The sequence below is a fragment of the Myripristis murdjan genome, chromosome 16, assembly GCF_902150065.1.
Source record: "Myripristis murdjan chromosome 16, fMyrMur1.1, whole genome shotgun sequence".
Taxonomy (NCBI): Eukaryota; Metazoa; Chordata; class Actinopteri; order Holocentriformes; family Holocentridae; genus Myripristis; species Myripristis murdjan.
Window position 1 is genome coordinate 234113 of NC_043995.1, and position 23805 is coordinate 257917.

General features: G+C 43.0%; 3 protein-coding genes across 3 annotated transcripts in view; all 3 read left to right on the forward strand.

Moving 5' to 3' along the window:
- LOC115373227 (pituitary tumor-transforming gene 1 protein-interacting protein) overlaps nt 1-4427 on the forward strand; it is a 56637-nt gene extending 52210 nt beyond the window's left edge. The window contains exon 7 of the mRNA XM_030071506.1: nt 3895-4427. Coding sequence (XP_029927366.1) covers nt 3895-3944 — 50 coding nt within the window. The 3' untranslated portion in view covers nt 3945-4427. The remainder of the gene's footprint in view (nt 1-3894) is intronic.
- A 3874-nt stretch (nt 4428-8301) lies between these two features.
- LOC115373220 (uncharacterized) lies at nt 8302-11948 on the forward strand. Its single transcript, XM_030071494.1, has 2 exons — nt 8302-10050; nt 11679-11948. The coding sequence occupies exons 1-2, from the start codon at nt 8533-8535 to the stop codon at nt 11733-11735; spliced, it is 1575 nt and encodes a 524-aa protein (XP_029927354.1). The 5' UTR covers nt 8302-8532; the 3' UTR covers nt 11736-11948.
- Nucleotides 11949-15112: 3164 nt separating this feature from the next.
- cdk14 (cyclin dependent kinase 14) overlaps nt 15113-23805 on the forward strand; it is a 433611-nt gene continuing 424918 nt past the window's right edge. The window contains exon 1 of the mRNA XM_030071499.1: nt 15113-15587. Coding sequence (XP_029927359.1) covers nt 15494-15587 — 94 coding nt within the window. The 5' untranslated portion in view covers nt 15113-15493. The remainder of the gene's footprint in view (nt 15588-23805) is intronic.

Consider the following 23805-nt stretch of genomic DNA (forward strand, 5'->3'; position numbering starts at 1 on the left):
CAGCAGGGAGGAAAGACCTCCTGCAGCGTTCCGACTTGCACTTAGGTGCAATCAGTCTGTCACTGAAGGTGCTCCTTCTTATCAGCCTCAATGCATGGAGTGGGTGTGAGGGGTTATTCAATACTGCCCTCAACTTGGACAGCATCCTTCTCTCTGCTACCTGCTGGGCAGTGTCCAGTTCTGTATTAACCACAGAGTTGGCCTTCTTGATGATTTTATTCACTCTGTTCTTGTCCGCTGTGCATGACCCCTCTCCCCAGCACGCCACAGCAAAGAATAGAGCACTGGCCACCACAGAGTGATAGACACTGTGCAGTAGGGGCTGGCAGATGTTGAAAGACCTCAATCTCCTTAGGAAATAGAGTCGCCTTTGCCCCTTTTTGCACACCATCTCCACATGGATCCTCCAGTCCAACTTGTTGTCCAGCTGCACGCCATGATATCTGTGACTGGAGACAACTTCCACTTCTGAGTCCTTGATGTAAACTGGTGCAAGTGCAGGTTGAGTCCTCTTCCTCCAAAAATCCACCACCATCTCTTTTGTATTTGTGGTGTTAAGATGGAGGAAGTTGTTGTCACTCCAGTTAACAAAATCCTTGATTACTGTTCTGTACTCCTCATCCTCTCCTCCTTTAATAAGGCCGCCGACCACTGTGCCGTCAGAGAATTTCTGGAGGAAGCAGTCACTGGTGTTGTATTTGAAGTCTGCTGTGTAGATGGTAAACAGGAATGGGGCCAGGACGGTACCTTGTGGTGCCCCAGTGCTGCTCTGGATTATGTCAGAGACTCCATTCTGTAGACGAACAAACTGTGGTCTGGAGGATAGGTAGTCCAAGCACCATGAGACTAAGGATGTATTCACCTGCATCTCTCTCATCTTCTCACTTAACAGCCAGGGCTGGATCGTATTGAAGGCACTTGAGAAATCAAAGAATGTAAATCTCACGGAGGCGTCAGGGGTATCCAGATGTGAGAGGGTCCTCTGCAGGATGTATATGAGGGCATCATCCACACTAATTCTAGGTCGATAGGCAAACTGCAGGGGATCCATCTTAGCTGCCACCTTCACTCGGATGTGAGGGAGAACCAATCTCTCAAGTGTCTTCATGATGTGCGAGGTGAGTGCAACAGGTCTGAAGTCTTTATGATCAGTAGGATGACTCTTCTTTGGAACCGGAATCAGGCACGATGTTTTCCATAGCCTAGGGACCTTCTGTAGGCGCAGGCTAAGATTAAACAGATGTGCGAAAACATGGCACAGCTCTGATGAGCAGGTCTTTAACAGCCTGGGGCTGATACCATCAGGCCCCACTGCTTTCCCCAGCTTCAGTCGGTCCAGTTCCATTTTGACCTGACATGGGTGGAGGAAAATAGCAGAGGGGGATGCTGGTGGAGAAGAGACTGATGAAGGAGGACTCTGAGGACATGATGTCTCAGGCATGATAGTGGGCTGAGGGGGAAGAGGAGAGGCAGAAGCAGTAGCATGCAACAGATTAGGTGTCGGAGACAGGCATGGTGTGGGGCTATAAAATCTGTTGAAGAATCTATTCATGTCGTTGGCCAGGTCCTGGTCACCATCTGGTAACGGGCCTCCCCTCTGCTTCATGCCTGTGATGTTCCTCATAGCGGCCCACACCTGTCTGCTTCCTTGTTGCTGCAGTTGTTGCTCCAGTTTCTGCTCATAGGCCTCCTTACCCTCCCTTATCTTTACTCTCAGCTGTCTTTGCAGATCTAACCCTAACCTAACCCTAAACCCTAACCCTAACCCTAACCGCCTTTCTTTTTACCGCTTGCATTGGTGTCCCTATCCGCTCGTATCGTTCGAAAACCGTCAAAGCTGGTCATAGAGTCTGTGATGTTATCTGTCAGCCACGTCTCGGTAAGACAGATGAGACTGCTGTCCCGGTACGTCCTCTGAGTCATGATAAGAGTCTCCAGCTCCTCTAACTTGTTAGTTAGGCAGCGCACATTTCCCATTGTGACGGATGGTAGTGCTGGTTTGAATGTCTCTCTCCATGCTCTCTCTCTCCGTTGCTTATTCCTCTTCACCCCAGCCTGGGATCCTCGGTGTCTCCTTCGTAGTAGTTCTTCTGGTATGTCGTGTCGAACCCCCCGTTTTGCACCTTGTGCAAGGTCAAGCAGTTCCTGACGGGTGTATGTCAGAACAGTAGTGCCATATCCATTTTTCTTCACCTGTTTCCCCGTAATTATACACATGATGACGGTTGACAGTTGATCCGTGCCAAACGGTTGATCCGTGCCAAATGGTAGGAGCAGTATTATTATCAGAGTAGGTCTTGCTGATCAAGCAGATCAAGCACTCTTTCAGAGTCAGGACACCTACTCACATTGCATTACACATATTTGTCCATATTTGTCCATATTTATACGCAGCTGCATGCAATAGGCTTCACCGGCGCCATGGCAATGGAATTTTATTTTATTTTGTTTTATACTGTATTTACAAATGCCACAAGGAGAAATCAAATCAAAAACAAAACAAATTATTTTTTTGCTTCTGAAAATCTTGGAATCAAAGATTCATAAAATACAGTGACCCAAAGGCCACAGTATACTTGCTGCAGTAACACATTTATGCAGTTTATACAGACACATGGACATATTTTCAGAAAATAATAGGAAGCAGTGCAATGACTTGGGACCCCGCCCTGTTATCGGCCACCACTGTGGAACTGTCTGCTATCGGTGTACAATATCATGTGACTGATCTTGTTGCCATATGGAAAAGCATCTCCATTTAGTTTCATGGCTCATTGCTCTGTTTTCCCATCTCCGTGCTAATGTGTCATGATCAATTCTTCAGAGTCAGTGATCTGGAGCTTGCCTAGCTTCTTATGCCCCTTTTCCACCAAAAAACACCTGGTGCTAGTTCGGAGCTGGTGCTAGAGCCAGTGCTTAACTGGTGCCAACAAAGAACCGGTTTGCTTTTCCATCGGCGAAGAGCCAAGCGGAGCCAAGTCAGAGCCACGTCATTACGTCATCGTAAAACGTGATCACGTGGGTGTGCGAGACACTTGCTCGGAATCACAATAACAAACATGGACGACCCACCGTAGCGATGCAAATACTGCTCGTGTGTTTACAAGCCTACATTGCGGTCCAGAGGCGAAAAACGCAATTATTACCGGCTACCCTTTGTATTCGTGGTCGGAACGAACAGTGAGTATGTTTAGCTTTACGTTTATAGCGTTTGCTGCTCCCGTTTGAGTCTGTAAGTCCGCCCACCAATGACGCGGTGGGCTGCGTCACCGGTTCTTTCTCTGGCTTCTGTTTAGCCCCTGCTCGCCGTTGGTGTTTGCTTGGAACCGATTTGGAGCCAGTTTGGCCGGTGCTTGGGAACCAAAAAACTGGTGCTAAGTCAGGCATGGGCTCCGAACCAGCTTTGGAACCGGTTTGGTGGAAAAGGGGTATTAGAGCATTTGTGCACATTCATGGCAGATCAAATAGTTTCTAAATCCTTTAGTTGTATTCAGACTCCTTTGTCACCATTTCCCTAGGTTAGTATCATTTCTCTAATGTTAATGTATACCAACCGACATAGAATGAAAACAAATAATCCAAAGCCACAACAAGTATACACTTATGAGCATTAGGTGATGTGTTCAACTGTAGGCATTTATGTTTTGGGCAGTTTGGATTTTGTTGTTTTAATACTGCTACCTTAAATCTAATCAAACCGTGGCCTGTGGCCTAATGTTGGTCTGTTTGGCACTTTGTGGCATAAAAACATTTGAATATTACTTTGTCATTGGTTCAGGATGAACCACTGCACAGCAAATCATTAAACCTCATTTTCTAATCAGGACTTCTGTGTATTTATGTGACTCACTTATGTGACTCTTGACTTTCTCTTTCCTTTTTTACTCTGTCCAGGTCTGATTGGTGATTCTGACCACCCATACAGCAAGTTTGAGAATGAGTGAAGCAGAAGTGTGTTGGAGGTGTTCCTCAGGTAGTGTTTCTGCTCCACATCCGGCCTTATGTTTCTTGTTTTAAATTAAAGTGATGCCCTTCTCCTCCAACATGAACTACAGAGCTGTATTTAAGAGAACATGAATAGAAAAATACAGTCATTGTCAAGAAAAGGATTACTGTGCAAATTACTTTTTTGAAACTGTAACAAAACCTGATTTAAGAAAATATGTGAATGAATTTATTTTTTCTCTTCATTTGACTTTGACTCATATTTAGGGAGCCTGTGCAGTATTTTGTGTCAGAGAAAGGATAATGAAGCTTCTTTTTACACTTTCTGCACAGTTATTTTTGTGTTGTGAAACTTGATTTCATGAGTTATGGTTTTAATATGGTAGTTTCCATATCAGTCTTTTCACTTTGTACATACTGTATTTCATAAATCAAAGTCATTGTCAAGTGATTATGCTGACACCTGAATAAAATGTTTCCTTTAAGGTGTGGGTTTTGCTTATTTAAAATAGAAAATATGAAACATGAAAAAAGAAGTTGGAGAGCTTGTAAGTGAATGTTTTTGCACCTGTTCAGCACTGAAAGTTGAAGTAAAATATTATTAAATAGAGATTGCTATAGTGTCCTCTATCGGGGTAGTTTGCAGAGCTGTTTCCATAGACTCATAATGACAGTGTTACCCAGAGGACACATCAGATGAGACAGAATACAGTTCATCAGCTTCTCACCTCAAGTCACATAGCTCTACAGATGAGCTCACCTGTCTTATTAATGACTTGAATGAGATTAGCTTATACCTAATACACTGTGAAGGCACTCAGAGTCATAACTACACTTTTATAGAAATTTGAACTATTAGAATATTTTTGGTATTTCTGTGGAAGACCATCAAGTGCATGATGTAAGTACTAAAAAGTTTTCATCTGTCCTGAAATAGGTTAAAGGGACTATTGACCCATCTTGAAAATTTTCATATTTTTTCACTTTCCCCCTAGGCGCTATCATCCTCTCATTGACTGATTGCTGGAGACTGGCTGGATGTTCCAAATGCTGGCTGTTAGCCTCCTGCCATTGAGGTGGACTAAAAATAACGGCCTTGATCCACTCAAAGAAGGTTTAACATCACGTAATAAGTGTGGCTTTCCTGAACTAAAATGGACTTATGATGAATGAGTGCATATGTCTAACTTTATTTAACAGTTTGAATGGAGATGTGGAAGTCCACATCAATGACAAGAGGCAAACAGTTTGCCCTGGAGTATCCAGACAGTATCCAGCACTCAGTAACAATGAGAGGAAGATAGCACCTCTACTATCCTACACAACAGGTACGGGGGAGTGAATTCATATATAAAAATTTTTAAAAATGGGTGAAGTATCCCTTTAAACGTCATGACACTACTATTTTGCCTCCCCGCTGAAGGCTGTCCAGTAAATCTACAAGAGGAGCACTGCAGATCTAACATGCTTTTGAACTTCTGGATTGGATTAGGTGATGTGTTTCTGATGACAGTTTCTTTAATACATATCACACTACTTGAGGTGTGCTGTTTGTGTAAAATCTGTGCAGGAGTCAGAGCAACCATGATAGAGGATCAATTAAAATTAATCAAGCTATTGGGCGCCCCGGAGACTCACCGGTAAAGCACGCGCACCAGGTACCAGGGCTTAGTCCCGACCGCAGTGACCGGGGTTCGAATCCAACCTCAGGTCCTTTGCTGCACCTCATTCCCTCTCTCTCCCTGCCTTTCCTGTCTATCTCTACTGTGACTGTCAAATAAAGCAGAAATGCCAAAAAAATATTCTTTAAAAAAAAAAAAAATTAATCAAGCTATATGTTTGCCTATCTGCTTATCCAAGTCAGATCAATGCAATTACCAGCATCAAAACATGTCAGGGGTGTTACCTCTCAGCATTCCATGGATGTTTCCAGGTAGAGTTGCTTTGTCACAGATGGCTATGATGATACAAACTTTGACTGCTGACCAGCTGCTTGTCATAGGTGAATTATGGACAGTGAACTGAAAACACTGATACAAATGTTACTGTATATGCTGGTAGGTAATTAGGTTCCATGTTTAGGCATTTATAGTGCTACTGTTCTAATGCATGACTGAGAAGGCTGGCCACCATTGTGTAATACACCTGCCCTTCACTGCATGGGAGGCAGGGGATGGTTGTGAAATATTTTGTCTCAGCAGCTATATCTCTGACAGTTGTCACATTAGAAATCAAATTTTGACACAAAGTTCCTTATTTGTCTCCTACAAATAGCAGTTATTTCAGTCTTTAATATCACGGTCTTCATGAACTTTTTGTCAAATACCAGGAGTTATATTATTATCCACTACCAGGGTTTTAACCCTGGGAAATTCGAATTCTGAAGGGAAATTCAAATATCCAGTAGCTCATAGACATAGACATAGTGCAAAATAGAAAAATACAAAATTTACATTAAAATTGCCCACTCATTGCGCCAGTTGTGGCAGAGGTGATATATACTCCTTATCAAAATTTTAAGACCAGTTGAAAAATTGCAAGAATTTACATTTTGCACTGTTGGATCTTAAGAAGGTTCTAAGTAGAGTTTTAAAATGCAAAAAGAAGAAATGGGATTGAGACAAAAAAAAATTGAGTAAGCAATTTATTGCAAACAACCATTAAACTGAAATAGGCTGTTCATCAGCTGATCAAAAGTTTAAGACCACAGCCTTTAAAAGCCCAAATCTTCGCAAAAATGTGGATTCAGTGTCATTTTCTGTCAGGTATCCACACTGTCATGACCTCCTGATGGCAAAGGCAAAAAAGCTTTCTCTCCTTGAACGCGGTCGGATTGTTGAGCTGCATAAGCGAAGCCTCTCGCAGCATGCCATTGCTGCTGAGGTTGGACGCAGTAAGAGTCATTTTAAACTTCTTAAAAGATCCTGAGGGTTATGGAACAAAAAAGTCAAGTGGTAGTGTTATGAATTGTGTTTTTGTGTTGTGTTGGATGTATTGCTCTTTCTCTACCCTCCCTCTCTGCATCAGCAATCAGCTGTCTCTGTGAATGAGCTGCAGGTGTGTGTACCTCTCCCAGCTGACCAGGTGACCGAGCTGCTGCCTGCTGATTGGCTGATCATCCACTTCAAATACCAGCTGATCCCAGCCGTCAGTCTCTCTGTTTTCTCCTACTCCCAACCAACAGCAGCCGGCTAGTTAGAGTGTGACTTTGTGGTCTGGTGCTACGTAGACATTTGGTTTGTAGACTTGTGATAATTATTTGCCTTTTGCATTGTGTGTTTTGCTGTGACTTTGTCACTGACTTTTGTATATATTGTAAATAAGTGTAAAAGCTGTAGCAGACCCTAGTAGGAGGGAGAAGCCATTTTTTTGTTGTAATTCTTTTCTCCTGTTTTACTTGTTAGGAGGTAGGTAAGTTTCATTGTCTTTTGTTTATATTGTTTTTCTTACAGGTAAGACAGGGAGTTTTGGTTAGTGGTTTTGGTTTATTGTTTTGGCTGTGCTCGCCTCCGAAGCAAATAAACTGCTACTTTGCCTTCGAATTTTTGTATGTTGGCTGTTGTACTTGGGAGTGGGAAGAGCGGGGGCCAATCTTCGTGTGTGACCCTGGTGCCCCTAGGCCAGGGTCATAACATGAATTGGGGGCTCGTCCGATTCTTTTTCTTGTGTTTGTGGCGTGTCGGGTAAGTTGTGGTGAGTGTTGTTTTTTCTCTGCTTGTCTGGTTGGCAGTTTTTTCTTTTGTGGGGGGAGGCAGTGTAATAGTGAGTATGGCAGAGTTCAAATTAGAAGATTTTGCTACTGAACCAACCGAGGCCAAATTGGATAAGTGTAAGAAAGCTGACCTTGTTATGGTTGCTGAGTTTTATGATGTGCATGTGCCCGAGAAACTAAAGAAACTGGAGCTGAAGGAGCTCCTGCTGGAAAAGCTGAGTGAAAGGGGTTTGTTCGGTGACTTGGCCCCTTCAGTGGAAGCGGAGCAGGGTGACGTTGCTGGTATTCCTGCCCCACTCCAGGCCCTCCAAATAACAGGTGGTATGACTGCAGAGGAGCTCAAATTGACTCTTCGCATTAAGGAGGTGGAGGTGAGACAAAAGGAGTTGGAGGTTGAAGCCATGCAATTAAAAGTTAAGGCTCTGGAGTTAGAGCGGGGAGCCGCTATAACTTCCAGTCCTTCAGTCCCTTCACCCTCACCTAGTCCCCACACTCGTGACAGCTTTGAGGTAAGTAAGCACATTGCACTGGTGCCACCATTTAGAGAATCAGAGGTAGATTCTTATTTCAATGCTTTTGAGCGTATAGCAGCTACACTAAAATGGCCTAAAGAGGTGTGGCCTCTTTTGTTGCAGTGTAAATTGGTAGGTAAAGCACAGGAAGTTTGTAATTCTCTGTCAATAGAGGACAGTCTAAATTATGACATTGTGAAAGCCACTGTCCTACGGGCCTATGAGTTAGTGCCTGAAGCCTACAGGCAAAAATTTAGAAAGTGTGAAAAAAATGCCACCCAGACATTTGTAGAGTTTGCGAGGGAAAAGGGAGCGCTTTTTGATAAGTGGTGCCAGGCCAGTAAAGTGAACACTGTGGAAGAAATGCGCGAACTCATATTATTGGAGGAATTCAAAAATTGTCTTCCGGAAAAAGTTGTTGTCTATTTGAATGAACAAAAGGTTGCGTCACTTACCGCTGCTGCTGTGTTGGCAGATGAGTTCGCTCTCACGCACAAGAGTGTGTTTTCTCCGCCCGGCCGGCGTGATTCAGGTCCTGTTGACAGGAGAGTTAAATCTCCCAAAAGTGCGCGTCGTAATCAGACTGCTGCGCCCGAGGCTCGCGAATGTTTTTATTGTCGTGAGCCGGGTCACCTCATTGCCGCCTGCCCCGTTCTTAAGAAAAAGGAGCAATCCAAAAATGCAAAAGGTCCAACTCCTGTGGGTTTGATACAGACACGATCTGACTCTGTCCAGCCTTCCAACCTGTCTGAAAAAGAACTGATAGATTCAGATTTTCGGCCGTTTGTAACCCAGGGTTTTGTTTCTTTGGTGGGGGAGGAAAGAAAAGTTCCAGTCACAATCCTGCGGGACACTGGTGCAAAACAAACCATCATTCGTGGAGGTGTCCTGTCTTTTTCAGAGGACTCTTATTGTGGTGCAGATGTTTTGGCTTGGGGAGTAAAAATGAGTGCAGTGCGCGTCCCCTTGCATTTTGTTGAGCTGTCTTCACGTTTTGTTTCAGGTAAATTTAGAATTGCTGTGAGACCTCAGTTACCGATCGCTGGGATAGATGTCATCTTGGGAAATGATTTGGCTGGGAAAAAGGTTTTTCCTGCCCCCGAGGTGACCGATGACCCAATTCCCTCTGCAGGTGATTCTGTGTCGGATGAGTTGAACTCTCCTCCTGTGTTTCCTGTGTGCGCTGTGACTCGCGCACAGGCCAAAAAATTCAAAGACTGTGTGGATTTAAGTGATTCATTCATGAATGGTTCTGAACCAGTTTGCCAACAGTCCGAGTGTGAGAGCGCTGGCCACAGTGTGTGTGTTGAGCTGCAACCCAATGATGAAGGTTTAAAAATGTCAGTTGATAGGGAGCAGCTGATTAGAGAACAGAAAAATGATGTAACCTTGTCCTCTTGTTTTTCCCTTGTGAACCAGAAAACCTCAGATCAAGCTGTGTCTTACTTTCTGGATGATGGTGTTTTGATGCGCACTTGGACCTCTGGTGGTACGCACGAGCCCGTGCGCCAAATTGTCGTGCCGCAGTCTTTACGGTGTCAAGTTCTGTGTTTAGCGCATGATCATTGTTTGTCCGGACATCTGGGCATCAGAAAAACTTATACCCGTGTCCTCCGGTATTTTTTCTGGCCCGGACTTAAGTCCGATGTTGTTAAGTACTGTCGTTCGTGTCATACATGCCAAAAATCAGGTAAGCCAAATCAGACTATTCCTGCTGCCCCGCTGAAGCCCATTCCTGTCGTGGGTGAGCCATTTGAACATGTGATTGTGGATTGTGTTGGTCCGTTACCCAAAACCAAATCTGGTCACCAATACATCCTCACTGTGATGTGTGCCGCCACTCGTTTTCCTGAGGCCATCCCATTGCGCAGCCTCAAGTCCCGTGCCATCATAAAAGCACTGATAAAGTTTTTTTCTACCTTTGGCCTTCCAAAACGCGTCCAAAGTGACCAGGGTTCAAATTTCATGTCCCGTGTTTTTGCCCAGGTCATGTCGGAGCTTAATGTTAAGCATCATACATCCAGCGCTTATCATCCAGAAAGTCAAGGTGCATTAGAGCGGTTTCATCAAACTTTAAAATCCATGCTGCGCAAGTTCTGCAATGAGTCAAACCGTGAGTGGGATGATGGGTTACCTCTTTTGTTGTTTGCGGCCCGTGAAACTGTGCAGGAGTCTTTGGGTTTCAGCCCAGCTGAGTTGGTTTTCGGCCACACGGTGCGTGGTCCCCTCCGCCTGCTGAGGGAGAAATGGCTCTCCGAGGAGGCCAAATCCAAAGAAAACATTTTGGATTATGTTAGTTCGTTCAAAGAACGCTTGCATCATGCGTGTGATCTGGCCCGTGAAGCCCTTGCATCCGCTCAGTCCAAAATGAAGAAAAATTATGACAAAAAAACTGTGGAGCGGACATTTCAGCCAGGCGATCGTGTACTAGTTTTGTTGCCTGTTGTTGGTTCTGCCTTGCAGAACAAGTTTTCTGGCCCTTATGTGATTGACCGCCAAATCAATGAAACTGATTATGTAATCCAAACCCCAGATCGCCAAAAGAAAACTCGTGTGTGCCACGTCAACATGATCAAAAAGTATGTTGACCGTGAGAAAATTGACTGTTCTTTTCCTGTAGTGACACCTGTTGCCTCCGTTGCTGTTGTTCAGTCCTCATATGACCCCAGGGATGATGGGCTGGATGACAGATGTGTTCCTGTGTCCTGTGCGCGGCTCCAAAATTCTGAGATTTTGTCAGATTTGGATGCGTATTTGGAGCATTTGCCTGATTCGTCCCGGTGTGACATCAGTGGGCTCATCAAAGCGCATCCAACTCTGTTTGGTGACATTCCCACGCAAACAAATGTTCTGTGCCATGATATTGATGTGGGTAATCACAAGCCTATTAAACAGCACGCTTATCGGGTCAACCCGACTAAGCGCGCTGTTATGCAGAAAGAGGTAACGTATCTTCTTGAACATGGTTTTGCTGTCCCAAGTAGAAGTCCTTGGAGCTCACCTTCTCTTCTTGTGCCAAAACCAGACCAGACCCCACGCTTTTGCAATGATTACCGCAAGTTGAACAATATCACCAAACCGGACTCTTTTCCACTGCCGCGCATGGATGATTTGGTTGACCGCGTCGGTTCAGCAAAATTTGTGACCAAATTAGACCTCCTAAAAGGGTATTGGCAGGTTCCTCTTACACCACGCGCTTCTGAAATTTGTGCCTTTGTTACACCTGATTATTTTCTGCAATATACTGTAATGCCATTTGGCCTGCGTAACGCACCTGCCACCTTCCAGAGGTTAATGAATACCGTGCTATGTGGCGTTCAGAACTGTGGTGTTTATCTGGACGACATCGTAGTTTATTCTTTAACCTGGTCGGAACACATTGAGACTCTGCGTGATATTTTTGATCATTTGTGTGCAGCCTCCCTCACTCTTAATTTGGCTAAATGTGAGTTTGGGAAGGCAGTAGTCACCTATCTGGGTAAGCAGGTGGGGCAGGGTTGTGTTAGTCCTGTCTCCGCCAAAGTACTGGCCATCTTAGATTTCCCAGCTCCTCAAACGCGTCGTGAGCTCCGTCGGTTTTTGGGGATGGCTGGATATTACCGTGCGTTCTGCAAGAATTTTGCAGAGGTGACAGCTCCACTGACTGAGTTAGTGAGCCCCAAAAGGCCTTTTGTGTGGTCAGAGGACTGTCAGAGTGCCTTTGAAGCTGCCAAAGCTCTCCTCTGTAGTGCCCCTGTGCTTGCTGCTCCAAACTTTGATCGTCCGTTTAAGCTGGATGTTGATGCCAGCGCCCACGGAGCGGGCGCAGTGTTGCTGCAGGAGGATGACCGTGGCATTGACCATCCTGTTGGTTATTTTTCCAAAAAGTTGAAAAAACACCAATTGCACTACAGCACAATTGAGAAAGAGGCCCTTTCGTTGTTGCTGGCTTTGCAACATTTTGCTGTGTATCTTTGTTCTTGTTCGGTGCCCACTGTTGTTTTTTCTGACCATAACCCACTTGTGTTTCTGACCCAGATGCGGAACAGCAACCAGCGTCTGATGCGCTGGTCCCTATTGGTCCAGGATTTTAACATCGAAATCCGGTATAAGAAGGGTTCAGAAAATGTTATGGCTGATGCTTTGTCGAGAGTTTGATAAATCAAACATTTTCTGTAGGGGAGAAAATGTTTGATTTTCTTTGGGTGGGGAGGTGTTATGAATTGTGTTTTTGTGTTGTGTTGGATGTTTTGCTCTTTCTCTACCCTCCCTCTCTGCATCAGCAATCAGCTGTCTCTGTGAATGAGCTGCAGGTGTGTGTACCTCTCCCAGCTGACCAGGTGACCGAGCTGCTGCCTGCTGATTGGCTGATCATCCACTTCAAATACCAGCTGATCCCAGCCGTCAGTCTCTCTGTTTTCTCCTACTCCCAACCAACAGCAGCCGGCTAGTTAGAGTGTGACTTTGTGGTCTGGTGCTACGTAGACATTTGGTTTGTAGACTTGTGATAATTATTTGCCTTTTGCATTGTGTGTTTTGCTGTGACTTTGTCACTGACTTTTGTATATATTGTAAATAAGTGTAAAAGCTGTAGCAGACCCTAGTAAGAGGGAGAAGCCATTTTTTTGTTGTAATTCTTTTCTCCTGTTTTACTTGTTAGGAGGTAGGTAAGTTTCATTGTCTTTTGTTTATATTGTTTTTCTTACAGGTAAGACAGGGAGTTTTGGTTAGTGGTTTTGGTTTATTGTTTTGGCTGTGCTCGCCTCCGAAGCAAATAAACTGCTACTTTGCCTTCGAATTTTTGTATGTTGGCTGTTGTACTTGGGAGTGGGAAGAGCGGGGGCCAATCTTCGTGTGTGACCCTGGTGCCCCTAGGCCAGGGTCATAACAGTAGACAAAAAAAAAAATTTCACCAGCCCTGAGCCGGAGGATCCAACTGGCTGTCCGTCAAGACAAAGGACGATCCTCGGCCCAAATTAAGCTTGTCACTGGTGCCAACTGCAGTCCCATAACCATCAGACGGCATCTGCGAGAGAAGGGTTTTAAGAACAAAAAACGTCTTCAAAGGCCTCGTCTCCTTCAATGGCACAAAATTGCCCGTTTGGAGTTTGCACAAGAGCACCAAACATGGGACGTTGAAAGGTGGAAGAAAGTTTTATTCTCTGATGAGAAAAAATTTAACCTTGACGGTCCTGATGGCTTCCAACATTACTGGCATGACAAGGAGATCCCACCTGAGATGTTTTCTACACAGCACAGTGGAGGGGGCTCCATCATGATCTGGGGTCTTTTTCCTTCAATGGAACAATGGAGCTTCAGGTTGTGCAGAGGCATCAAACGGCAACTGGCTATGTGGAGATGTTGCAGGGGGCATCCCTCATGACTGAAGGCCATCGTCTGTGCAGTAATGACTGGGTTTTTCAACAGGACAACGCTGCAGTTCACAATGCCCGCCTGACAAAGGACTTCTTCCAGAGAAATGACATCACTCTTTTGAACCATCCTGCGTGTTCCCCTGATCTAAATCCAATTGAGAACATTTGGGGTTGGATGGCAAGGGAAGTTTACAAAAATGGACACCAGTTCCAGACAGTGGATGCCCTCCGTGAAGCCATCTTCACCACTTGGGGCAACATTCCCACTAGCCTCCTGGAAACACTAGCATCAAGCATGCCGAAACGAATTTTTGAGGTGATTAACAAGAATGGCGCAGCTACTCATTATTGAGTCCTTTTTTGAAAATTTTATTTCCATTTTAGGGGGGGTTTGGTTTTTTTTGAGATATGGTCTTAAACTTTTGATCAGCTGATGAACAGCCTATTTCAGTTTAATGGTTGTTTGCAATAAAGTTCTTACTCAATTTTTTTCTCTCACTCCCATTTCTTCTTTTTGCATTTTGAAACTCTACTTAGAACCTTCTTAAGATCCAACAGTGCAAAATGTAAATTCTTATTGCTGTGGGGACAAAGGATCTCCTGAATCGTTCAGTTCTGCAGCGCAGAAGCACATTTAAAGTTTCTTCAGAAACTTTAGCAAAGTCTAGTTTTTAAATAATGTACTTTTTTCTAATGTTTTTGAAAAAAAAGTAAATTTGCTCAGGTTTCAAAGGGTTACATCTAATTCTGTGATACTCAAATCAATCTCAGTTTAACTGATTAAAACACACTTATATCATATAACCGTTTCATCTGAGTCACCCAAAATGGCCTTGTTGTTGATTGTGGGTTAGTTGTAAAACTCTGGATAAATATGTAATACCTATCCCCACCCACGCTGGATATCATTCCCAGCTTTAGAAAAATGTCTTGTGATAAGCAGGCACTGTTAAATGTAATACACATTTGATCATTTTAACTTGCCCTGCCTACCAAGGACTCTTCATGAGGTGCCTTATGAAACAGATGCTCTAGGTGAGCTACAGGGGTGCTCCAGTAGAAAAAAATATAGAGACAACAAAAATAGGCCCACATTGCCTTCATAAAATACATAATTAGCATACAGTGTGAAGACTGAGACTACAAAATAGAAATAAATTAATGTAAATTTCCATGGGCTTGCTGTAGCTTTCAGCTTCAGACAACAATTCAGATTACTGCTATTGCATGTAATGCCAGGTGTTTGATTAACTTAGATCCAAACGACCGTTTCTATATCATTTAAAGCTAAACTTAGTGAGGTGAAAAATTCGTGGTAATTAAACATGACGTGTGGTGAATACTTTTCATATAGAACGTGTACATAGGTCTCGGAGAGAGCACCACTGACTGACAGAACATCTGACAATTATCTGGTTTTGTCAGTCCAGGAAGAGTTTTTTTCCCCACACGGCGCAGGGTGGTGCTGGGACTTGATAGCCAGTCCGTAGGACGAATGGAAACAGGGTGCCCTTCATATCTCCACCAATCCCTACATCCCGGGCGGGGTTTGGTTGTCGAAAGCAAACGGACAATCCAAAAAATGACATCTAGATTGCGGTGGAGCAGGGAGTGAGTGGGACAAGGAAGAAAGATACAACTCTTCATAGCTACACAGTTTCTGAGACCTCATCAAGAAAGAAAATAAGCGCCTACTGAACAGGCGCACCATATTACGCATGTTTTCCTATTTAGATGCAGCTCTGTTCGAATTGCTCCGTCGCCGACTGTTGTTCTATCGGTAGAAATGTAGTTGCATTCACGACAAAATCCTGGAGGTATTCGCAAATACACTTTTCTGAGAGATCCCGTTAAAGCTTGGCAGTAGACTCCGTTTCCTGTGTTTTGCCAGTGCGCTGCATGACTGAAATCAACAATCTGAAACCCGGTACCCCATCTCCGCTGTCTCCGAAGCAAGCAAGTCTGTGGCAATGTGCGACCTGATGCCAGCCTCCCAACCCGCGGAGAAAATCGGCAAGATGACAAAGTTGAGGAGAACTTTGTCCGAGAGTTTCAGGAGTATAGGTAAGGAAAGAGAGGTATTTTCCCATTCCTATTTGCAAAATCTGAGCAGCACCAACAGAACTCTTCCTGGTGGGTTGATGAACGGTCAGAGTTGGGGGTTACAGTAGGGACTCGCATTTTTCTCCTGCAGAATGGAGCTGAAAACAAAGCACACTTTTGACCTAAATTCACAGTATAAGAAGTGTCAAACCAGTAGGAGTTTGAGTCTTTCATTAAAATAAATAGATAAATAAAATCTGTGAGTGGGTTTTTCCCCTGAAAATGTAAGTTCTTTTTGAATTTCTGGTTGTTTGCCCTATGTGACTAGAGGCGTAGATCACATCACTGATCACGCCCCTAGTTGAAACTGATAGAAGTGTGATGCATGTTTTTGTGGCCAATATTGTATTACATTCAGAGTAAGCAGGCAGTTATGCGGGTTGCCCGATTATGGTTGTCTGGAAAACACTAGGGTTGACAATCACTGGGTAACTTGCGATAGGATACCACTACGATATTTAATGATCATAATGATAGTATTACGATACAGGTGATTCTGCTTTATGAGATACTGTATATTGTAAGATAATCAGCTATGATCCATCACAATGTCTGTAACTGAAAAAGAGACAAAACCCTGGAACAAGTCAATTATTTTTTCAATAAGAAGAAATTAGTCTCATTCTCAGTGTTTTGATATGGACACTGATACAACAGTTCCAGTTGAGAAATATTATGATATATTGCATTATCAATTTATTGTTCTACCCCTAAAACACACACACAGACACACATACACACCTAGGTCATGCCATCAGTGCATTTTCTTTTCTTATTCTAAATAAGAAAACATGTTATGCTGTTCACACCATGATCATCATCATCTTTGACTCACTCAACCTTTCAGTGCAGGTAAAAATCTGCTTAATTAGGATGACAAGGCAGAACCCTGTGTTGGTAAAACTTAATATCAGTAGTAACACACACATTCATTCATATTGCCTTGCAGTAGATAGTCATAAGGTTCACAGTTACTTGCAGCAGGCAGATCCTGCAGAATTAATCACTGATGCAGCCTGTGAGAAATGAATGGAAGTGAGTTTAGCACCATGGTTCTCGTTGCAGCGGAAAAAAGATTGGCATTGACTTTTCTGCTGCGCCGATAGTCTTTGCTTACTGGTTATTTTTTCTCCCATCTAAATCAGCATACCTGAGCATCAACTGATGATGGACTCTGCTCTGCAGATACTGTCACAAAGCTCATATTTTCTTGAGAGATACTGTGACCTCCAGATCCACTTTGATTTGTCTAAATTGTTCCAGTGGCCCGAAAGCATCAGATATGAGATTATGGCGTCATGCAAGTTAATGCATGATGAATATTTTCTTTCTTTCTTTCTTCAGTGTGGAGTTGAACATTAAAATTTGAATTTGCACTGAATTGCAGCTCTTGCAAATTGGCCATATAACGATTTTAATAGTATTTCCATTAATTTTTCAGCCCTAGTATAATGGCGTCTCGCTTATGGGTTGCATAATGAGTGAGTATGAACATGAGAAATTCTGATTAGCTTGTGATTCAGTATTTCATAGTAGATCTCAGTTGGATTTACTGATGGGTGAACTACATCTTAAGGTTTGTGAACACAAGGGAGACAAAAATAATTTACTTTACCAAAAATAATTTATACTCTTTCCTCATAAAAGACTCTACAACCATCTAACTTGTATTCAGTTTATAATACTTCACTATAAATGTACCTCATTAAGACTTACTGCAGTCTACACTACATCCCTGTTGTTAAATTACTAATGAAATAATCTGCATGGATAATTTCCTCCTTTATGAGAGACAGATTTTGGGTCTTCACCTTTTTCCTCTGCTTTGATCAAAATGCAAATACCTCAAAGTGAAACATTCAACAGATGAGAAGATGCAAAAGTGGTAATGATGTGTTAGGGCTTTTGAAGTATAAATTAATTTATATTATTTTTCATAGTTTGAACAAAATGGTCTTTTTCTTAAACCTTTGCATTATTTTCAGATTTTTTTTGCATCCCTCTCACCTTTTCCTTTAGAACAGAAGCAAATGACCCTATTCTTTCTTTAAGCTCAAATTCCTGCAACAAGTAAAGTTTGACTTAAGTCTATGACTGAACGATATGGTTAAAAAAAATCTTATTGCAATTATTTTGTCAGATAATACTATCTGCTGCCATTACAACTACATTATAATTTTGTTTTTCTGTTTCTGTGTTAGAATTGTGTAATCTGTGTCCTGTTCTGTGCTTACAACATCCATTGCACGTCTGTTTGTCCTGGAGCAGGCTGTTCTCATTCAATGTTCGTACAAATTCCTACGAAAAGTATTGCACTATAATTCGTATATAACCTTACTTAATTGTGAGAAAACAAAATAAATGGTGGACATTCCTTTTATTCTCAGTGGAAAATGCAATATTTTAAGATCGTTTATGCATTCAAATGCGTTTTGATAACATTTCTAGCAGGAGTTCGTTCAGTTAATGTATATGATGTTTACTTTGTTAGTTATTACGAAGAGTCTTTCAGGTTTCTATCATTGCTATGGTTGTTGTTATGGACGCTGCTATCACTGTTGCTCATGTAGCTTCTGCTTGGAAGTATTTTCCTCACTGTCACCGTGGAAATTTGGGGAGGGAAGCGTGGGGTTTTGGATGAATGGCAGTGGATCTTGCAACCTGATCTCACAGAAATCTGTGGAATGAGCACGACCTCTTAATAACGCATTGCGTGCTCCTCGCACGTAACCTGTTTTAATAACCTGCGGTCACCACGCAAACAGTGTCCACTGAAAGTCAATTAGGATACCTGTCCTGGTGGACTCACGGATTCTCGGCTTCAAAGATGTCACGCTGTGGGTGGTGGTTCATAGATTCCAGAAGTGCAAATTTAATCGATATTCTGAAAAAAAGATCTGATTATTAGCCATAACGTTGTAACCATCCAAGGCAGACTTAGCACAAGCTGTGAGGTTGTGTAACGATGGCATGTGTCCAAAAGTCCCGTATAGTGTCAACTTTATTTTAAGAAAACACGTTTTATTTGCGATATCATATCACAGAGAAGCACTATATTACCCATAATCCTAATGTTTATCAGTGACGTGTCTGATTTGATGAAGTTTCATCAATAAAGTCAGTAATGTGTAATAAAGTGCATGAAAGTTGATAATATGCTGATATGTTATGACACAACCCTTTCAGTCAGCAGAACAGAGCGGGTGGAAAAAACGTGGAAACACGTCAAAAATAGCACTAAAGATTTATATATTTTTTTTATTTTTCATAATACATCTTTACTCGTGATATAAACATAACTTGTGAGATCAGGTTGCGGTAATGCATTGCAATTACTGCAAATGATCGCTCGTATTGCAGAATCGAAGAATTAAAACGGGTGGCCTTAACATTAATCTATCGTATTGGTGAGTTATCAAGGACATTTTCATGTTTTTTTGTTGAGAAAAAAAAAGTTTAACACAGTGACAGGGAGGGAAATACTTCCGGGCGGAAGCTACGTGGGCGGCAGTGATAGTAGCGTCCATAGCAACGATAGAAACCTGAAAGAGACTTTGTAACAAATAACAAACTAAAGATCGTATACATTCACTCAAAAAAGATTATGAGAATCAAATGCACGTTTTTCACTAGAAATGTTATCAAAGTGCATTTCAATACATAAACTTTATTATAAGATTGCATATTCCACTGAGAATAAAAGGAATGTCCGCCATTTTTCTTAAGGCTCTCGCTTCGGGGTTTGCGCATGCGCACTGATCACTCGTGCTGCTTGAAATTCGTAAGAATATGCATGAAAATTTGTGCATAACTTTTCGTAGGATCCCTCCTCTGTTGCTCTCCTGAGGTTTCTTCCTATTTTTTCTCCCTGTTAAAGGGTTTTTTTTAGGGAGTTGTTCCTCATCCTATGTGAGGGTCTAAGAATAGAGGATGTTGTATTCCTGTAAAGCCCCTTGAGACGAATTTGTAATTTGTGATATTGGGCTATATAAATAAAATTGACTTGACTTAATACGATTATGATATAATTAAAAGTGTTTGTGAGAATTATGATTTTTGTATCGTAGCTTTTACCATAAAAAACTATAATATGATGATGAAAAGGTACTTTGTCACATATTTTACTTTTAACAAAAAATTGTAGCTCCTGCAATTTGAATTTTGCATATTGCTGTTTTGCGAATATGTCAATCAGTTGTTCAGCCCTACCTCAGTTTTTTTAAATTCATATATCAGAAAAGATTACTTTGCTTTGTTTGGTAAAATATCCTATTATTCAAGTTGCAGATAAGTAAATAAATATTCCTAACTATTTTTGATAATTGTAGACATGTAATTTCATTTGAATACTTAACGTACTTGGTGAGTTAATATTTAAAATATATAATCCTTTTTCCCATCTGGTATTGACATCTGTGCTGAGAAAGCCTAATACAAGCTGACACCTCTATGTACAGGTGTAAACAGCAGCATTGCATTGCAGCGCATGCCAGCTATAAAGCAGCTGATTAATGAATAAAAACACAAACCGGCTACATGCAGTAAACAGTGATGTTTGTTCTCTTTATTAATGCTTTCCCATACGCACATCTGTTATATGGCCATATATGAACATATACAGTACAGGTGTGTCCCAAAAGTTGGGACACACCTACAGTACATATACAGTACAGGCCAAAAGTTTGGACACACCTTCTCATTCAATGCGTTATCTTTATTTTCATGGCTATTTACATTGTAGATTCTAACTGAAGGAATCAAAACTATGAATGAACACGTGGAGTTATGTACTTAACAAAAAAGCGTGAAATAACTGAAAACATGTTCTATATTCTAGTTTCTTCAAAATAGCCACCCTTTGCTCTGATTACTGCTTTGCACACTCTTGGCATTCTCTCCATGAGCTTCAAGAGGTAGTCACCTGAAATGGTTTTCCAACAGTCTTGAAGGAGTTCCCAGAGATGCTGAGCACTTGTTGGCCCTTTTGCCTTCACTCTGCGGTCCATCTCATCCCAAACCATCTCGATTGGGTTTAGGTCCGGTGACTGTGGAGGCCAGGTCATCTGCCGCAGCACTCCATCACTCTCCTTCTTGGTCAAACAGCCCTTACACAGCCTGGAGGTGTGTTTGGGGTCATTGTCCTGTTGAAAAATAAATGATCGTCCAAGCCGGATGGGATGGCATGTCGCTGCAGGATGTCGCTGCAGGATGCTGTGGTAGCCATGCTGGTTCAGTGTGCCTTCAATTTTGAATAAATCCCCAACAGTGTCACCAGCAAAGCATCCCCACACCATCACACCTCCTCCTCCACGCTTCATGGTGGGAACCATGCATGTAGAGACCATCCGTTCACCTTTTCTGCATCACACAAAGACATGACGGGTGGAACCAGAGATCTCAAATTTGGACTCATCAGACCAAAGCTCAGATTTCCACTTTGTTTCAGCCAAGAAACTCAAGGAATGTCCAAACAGACCCCAGTCAGTTCGGATTGGCAGTCTCTCCTCCACTCTAGTGCTCAACACCGGAGCCCCCCAGGGCTGTGTGCTCAGCCCCCTCCTGTTCACGCTGTACACCCACGACTGCAACTGCCGACATGGAGAGAACTCTATTGTGAAGTTCGCGGATGACACCACCATCATCGGCCGGATTTCCAACAATGATGAGTTTTAATATCGGGAGGAAATCAACCATCTTGCAGAATGGTGCACAGAAAACAACCTACTGCTCAACGTCAGCAAAACCAAAGAGCTGATAGTTGATTTTCGAAAAAAGGAGGCAAAGACACACAAGGTCAAGGTCAAGGTCACTTTATTATCCCCAATGGGGCAATTTGTTGTGCAGCCAGCAGAGAGAACACTCCTCCATACATACATGGACATACAACTCATCAGACAGTGGACATGATAAATAAATACAACATTAAATTAAAAAAAAAAGAAATACAATAAAACCAATGCAAACCAATGAACCGTACTAGTTAAAAAACAGTCATGTGATAGTGTTTAAAAAACTAGGACAGTGGGTATAAAAGAGTTCTTGTGTCTGTTGGTCTTACATCTTTTTGATATAAATCTAAGGCTGGACGGAAGCAGTGCAAAAGGGTGTGACTAGGATCATCTAGGATTGATCTGGCTTTCTTAATGGCTCTATTTTTGTAGGTGGATGGCAGGTCATTTAGGGTAGCCCCAGTTCCTGGTAGTATTTGGGGGGCAGGAGCTACTACAGGAACGTCCTCTGGCTCGGCCCTCTCACCTGCCGTGTCTCCACTGAGAGGGCCGAGTGAGAGGACGTTCCTGTAAAGTTACCGGGTGGTTGCGCGACCATGACCGGGGCATCAAAATGCGTGTTGTTAGCGTTAGCTAACGTTCCCTAAAGCAAACGTTAGCGTCCCTAAAAATGCCGACTAAAAAGTGTGTTGTTACTGTTAGGTAATGTTAGCTAGCACGTTAGCGTTAGCTTGGTAGTGTTGGCCATGTTGCTAGGGACTCCTAGTGCCCAGCTGTTTGCTTTCTGTTGACACCACATCGCACCGAGAGTAAATCCAATCAGCACCAAGTAAACCCCAAGCCCCACCCGGGAGTTTTCGGGGCCGCTCCGAGTCCCTACCTCGAGGCAGGGCCGTTTTTTAGCCATTTGGTTAATAGTAAACTGTAAGCCAGAGATGGTTTGGTTTTTCTCAATTTACCAAGTTCCACTCACTTTAAATTGTATTTATGTGTAGGTGAAGACAGACCTGAGGAACAGGCTGCAGGGGGACCATCTGGCAGCATGCATGCTGCTCAGCATCAATGGGCCACCTCTGGCTGAGTTGAACTACAATAGAGCTGGCTGAGAGCCTAAAGTGCTCTCAGCCAGGCTGCACACTGCCAATACAGTCTTGCAATATGTAACAATGTAAATAAAGTGTGTATTGCTCCGGTATGCAAATTGGAGCGGGTCCAGATCAGCAATGACAGAGATTAACAGAGCAGTTTTCACAATTTTTTCAAATGTTTTCATTACTAAGGAGGTGAGTGTGACAGGCCTGAAGTCATTAAGCTGCTTGGGTGCGCTAACTTTTGGCACGGGAACAATTATGGAGTCTTTCCATAGGCTGGGGACCTTGTGGAAGTGGAGAGAACATGTGAAAATAAAGGAGAAGATCCCTGCCAGCTGGTCAGCACAATTCTTTAGGAGGCGGCCACCGATGCCATCAGGGCCAGGGCTTTTCCTCTCCTTTGTGGCCCTGAAGAGCCTCTGGACCATGCCCTGGCTGACATGGATGGAGTTCTGCCCTGGTGCCGCATCCTTGAAGGGAGACTGCTCTGCACTAAAATCATGAGTGTTAAAGCGATTGTAAAAAACTATTGAGTTCATTGGACAGGTTGAGGTCGGACTTATTTCCAAGCATGATTGGGGGTCTCCTGGACTGTATTCCCATAATTGACTGGACCCCATCCCAAGCGGGGTGGGAGTTATTGTTGCGTAGATGTGTCTCAACTTTGTCCTTATAGCTACGTTTAGCAAGCTTAAGTTCCCTCTTAACTTGTTTCTGTAGCTCTCTGTACCTGATGGTATCACCTTGGTTGTAACAGATATTGCGCTGGTTAATTATGTTTTTGATTGATTTGGACACCCAGGGTTTGTTATTGGGATAGATGGAGATATGTTTACGGGGGATGACCAGGGCCTCACAAAAAGTAATGTATGCTGTAACTGTTTCTGTGAGATCATCTAAGTTACTGCATGTGTCCTTGAATAAGTCCCAATTTATGCAGCTGAAGCAGTCCTGCAGATTACGTATTGTCTCTTCCGACCAGACCGGAACCAACCGTCGCGCCGGCTTGTGTTTCTTCAGGACCGGTTTGTAGGACGGAAGTAAATAAACAGTGTTGTGATCCGACGAGCCAAGCGGAGCTCGACAGACCGATTTGTAGGCACCCCTGACTGAACCAAAGCAAAGGTCAAGGCGTTTGCCATTACGGGTCGGACAAGTCACATATTGTGAGAAGTTGCATAACGTCTTCCCTGGTTGACAGTGATTAAAATCGCCCATAACAAGAATCGGCGCGTCAGGGGACGAAGCCTGCAACCGCCGCACAGTCTTGGCTATAGCCTGGGTAGCTACCTCAGCATTAGCCTTCGGGTGAATATAAACAACTGCTACAAATAGCTGTGGGAATTCCCGAGGTAAATA